The sequence below is a fragment of the Chrysemys picta genome, chromosome 2, assembly GCF_011386835.1.
Source record: "Chrysemys picta bellii isolate R12L10 chromosome 2, ASM1138683v2, whole genome shotgun sequence".
NCBI classification, from domain to species: domain Eukaryota; kingdom Metazoa; phylum Chordata; order Testudines; family Emydidae; genus Chrysemys; species Chrysemys picta.
Genome location: NC_088792.1, coordinates 105654269 through 105657498, shown reverse-complemented (window position 1 = coordinate 105657498; position 3230 = coordinate 105654269). Strand labels below are relative to the sequence as shown.

The following is a 3230-nucleotide window of genomic DNA, read 5'->3' as shown; positions in this document are numbered from 1 at the left end:
GAGTGAGTGACGGGACCCGCCCAGCGCAGGACCCCGCCCCGATGGGCTGCGGCCTCAGGGGTGGCCGTGGCACGTGATGGGCACCGGCGCCTGTGCGGGTGGTGTTAGAGCCTGGGTGGGGCTGTAACCCGTGGTCCGTCTACACTGCATAGCCCTTAGGGACTGCATGTAGCGCACAGGCACTGCCCGCCCCTAGCACCGGGACAACTTGTGTCTGATGAAGTGGGCATTCACCCACGAAAGCTTATGCTCCAATACTTCTGTTAGTCTTAAAGGTGCAACAGGACCCTCTGTTGCTTTTAGCAATGTAGAGGGTGAGGCGGGGCTTATGACGTTATTATTAGTTGAGCTGGCTCCATCAAAGCTAGCTCGGTATGCCCAGGCTTGCTGCAGTTGCACCTCTGATTATAGCATACCTTGTACTGTGGCCCTGTTGAGTGCACTCCATGGTCTGTTCTGCCTCAGGGTGCGCTAAATGTGATTGGCATGTTGGTGACTGCACCTCAGCCAATGCACACCATCATTGCACCTGAAAATACCAGTTTAGAGATGGCTTGAGGAAAAGAGCAAGACAGAGCCTTTCCCTCTTGTTGGTGCAAATGCCACTCAACTCCTTGATACGTGAGGTGCAGTACAGCCCAGCACGCAGGATTGGCAGTTCTGACTGAGTTGGGGACCTGAGTGAGGTGTTTTCACATTTTCTTGGGGGTTTCTCCCGTTCTTCCCACTGTTTCTGATTGCCCAGACCATTTTCCATCACCTTTCTGATTGCACAGCACCCCTCTGGCAACCGTAGCAATTGCTTACGTAGAAAAGTAATAAGAAACTATTTTTGACTTTTCTGATGATTCCGATGGTCTCTAAAGGTGGCTCCTATTTCCTCTCTTCCTATATAGCAGCAACTACAAGGGGAGACAGCCACGCTACTTTCTCCTTTTGCAGACATGCAAACTCTTATTGAAGGACTCCAATGAAGGACGTGGGTACCTGTAGAAACAACTAGTAGAGACAAGAGACTAATCTGCCAGCTCTTGACAGATTATAAGAAATGTAAGGTCCTCAGTTTGGGAGCTCCTGCCCTTAATGCTCATTAGTGAATTCAGGGAAGTCCTCTTGATTTATGTATCAGAGATGATCATAATGGTTTCTTCTGGTCCTAAAATCTGAATTTCAATGAGAATAAAAGGAGTTCAGCCTTTCACAGGAGACAACCTTGGAGGATTCAGCTCCATGATATTTTTTCACTCGTTGAGTCTCTTGAAATAAGAATGTTGAACGTATGTCCCATCTTTTCTGGCTGAGCTCAGGAACCTTATGCTTGGCTTGTTCATTATGATATCACCAAGAGCAGCCTGTGACATATTTAGCAGCACTGAGTAGGGCAAAGGACATTCTAGGTTGACTCCTCTTATTATGATGTTACTCACTATCTATCCAGAAGGCAAGTGCAATACAAGGACAGTTTCCTTTCAAAGAAGACTTAAAATGTCTAGATATTACATTATTTAAAATTAATTATTAAAATTGTGGGTCATAAATAATAATAATAATAATTAATATGATTAATACCTTATTTCACCTCATTTTCATGCTCCTCTTCTTTCAGTGGTGAGTGCAAAGCAAATAAAAACATGTACAGAATTCCAAAATCTTCAGGTAGCACCTATCTACCTCGGGATGAAACAAGCCATGGCACCAATAGTGACACCTCAGACACAGAAAATCAAAGCCAAGATTTAAACTGGTATGGATAGTTTTCTTTTAAAATATTCAATCTCTGTTAACTTTTGTCATATGTATACAAGTTATACAAATAATAATAAAATCTTTTTTTAAAATTCTTAAGCTCCCAAATACATTTACCACTCCTTCATCCATTTAAGAAGAAGGGAAAAGAGAAAAAGAAAACAGTGGCATATTCTCAGGGCCCAATCATGTGCTCATTGAAGTCAGTGGCAATCATTCCATTGATTTCAATTTGTCCTGGAACCTAATAGGATTTGATTTTGCTTCAAATGAGCAAGGGAGGTGGCAGTTATGTAATATGATATATAAAGTCATAAATATTTGCACTGCTCAGTTATATGATCTAATGAATGACAGATATCCAATAAAGCCATTCTGTTTTGAAGCCTGTAGATTAACTATTTAGTAACATCTAAGTTATTGAGTAACTTAGTGTTACTGTCATTTATATAAATTGTGGTTTGGAGAATAGCCATTCTTCCGCTGTCAGTAGTGTGTTTTGCTTGCGTTATTGCAAGATGTTCCTTTTTTGCAGAAATCAAGTTGATTCTTAATCAAGTTCTGTTTTATGAAGTAATGTCCTTTATTTAATTAGGGATGTGACAAATATTCTATTCATATGTAATTTGTATGCAAATATTGCCATTTTTAAAGGATTTCTATCTGGCCAAATAGTGAATTTGTGATGGAAAATATGAGCAAAAGCAAGTAAAACTGTGTCTTGAAATCTTTTACTGTTTGAGAGAGTAGGCCATGTACCCATTTTTCATCTAACCAAATCATTTGCTTTTCCTGCATCTCTGACCATGTCAGGCCCTTCTTCAGTCCCTTCACTAGCTTTCTCTTGACTGCCCCTCACGTTTAACTTGAAAAACATATTCTCTCCTGAAAGGCCCTGCAAACTTTTCCCCTACCTATTCTTATTCTCAACTGCCATCCAGTGTTCCAACTCCACCCTTCAGTCTGTCCAAGCCACACCATTTCCTGCCCTCTTCACATTCTTTTCTCACTCCTATCTCTTGTCCTTTCTACATGTTGACCTATCTGCCTAGAACACCCTTTCTGCTAGGGCAGGGATAAATGGTCAGTTTTTAGAGTTGAGAGAGGTAAATACTGGTGCCCTCCAGGGATCTGTACCTGGACCAGTGCTGTTCAGCATATTCATAACTGTTCTGGAAAAAGGGGTAAACAGTGAGGTGACAAAGTTTGCAGATGATACACATTTTTTCAAGATAGTTAAGTCCAAAGCAAACTGCAAAGAGTTACAAAGGTATCCCACAAAACTGGGTGGCTGGGCAACAAAATGGCGGATGAAATTCAGTGTCGATAAATATAAAGTAATCTGCTTTGGAAAACATAATCCCAACTATACATACAAAATGATGGGGTCCAAATAGGCTGTTATCACTCAAGAAAGAGATCTTGCAGTCATTGTGGATAGTTCTCTGAAAACATCTGCTCAGTGTGCAGAGGCAGTCAAAAAA

General features: G+C 41.4%; 1 protein-coding gene across 1 annotated transcript in view; it reads left to right on the top strand.

The window, feature by feature from the left end:
• SUN3 (Sad1 and UNC84 domain containing 3) overlaps positions 1-3230 on the top strand; it is a 61299-nt gene that overhangs the window by 34504 nt on the left and 23565 nt on the right. The window contains exon 3 of the mRNA XM_024099892.3: positions 1607-1744. Within this exon, the coding sequence (XP_023955660.2) occupies positions 1632-1744 (113 nt within the window). The 5' untranslated portion in view covers positions 1607-1631. The remainder of the gene's footprint in view (positions 1-1606; positions 1745-3230) is intronic.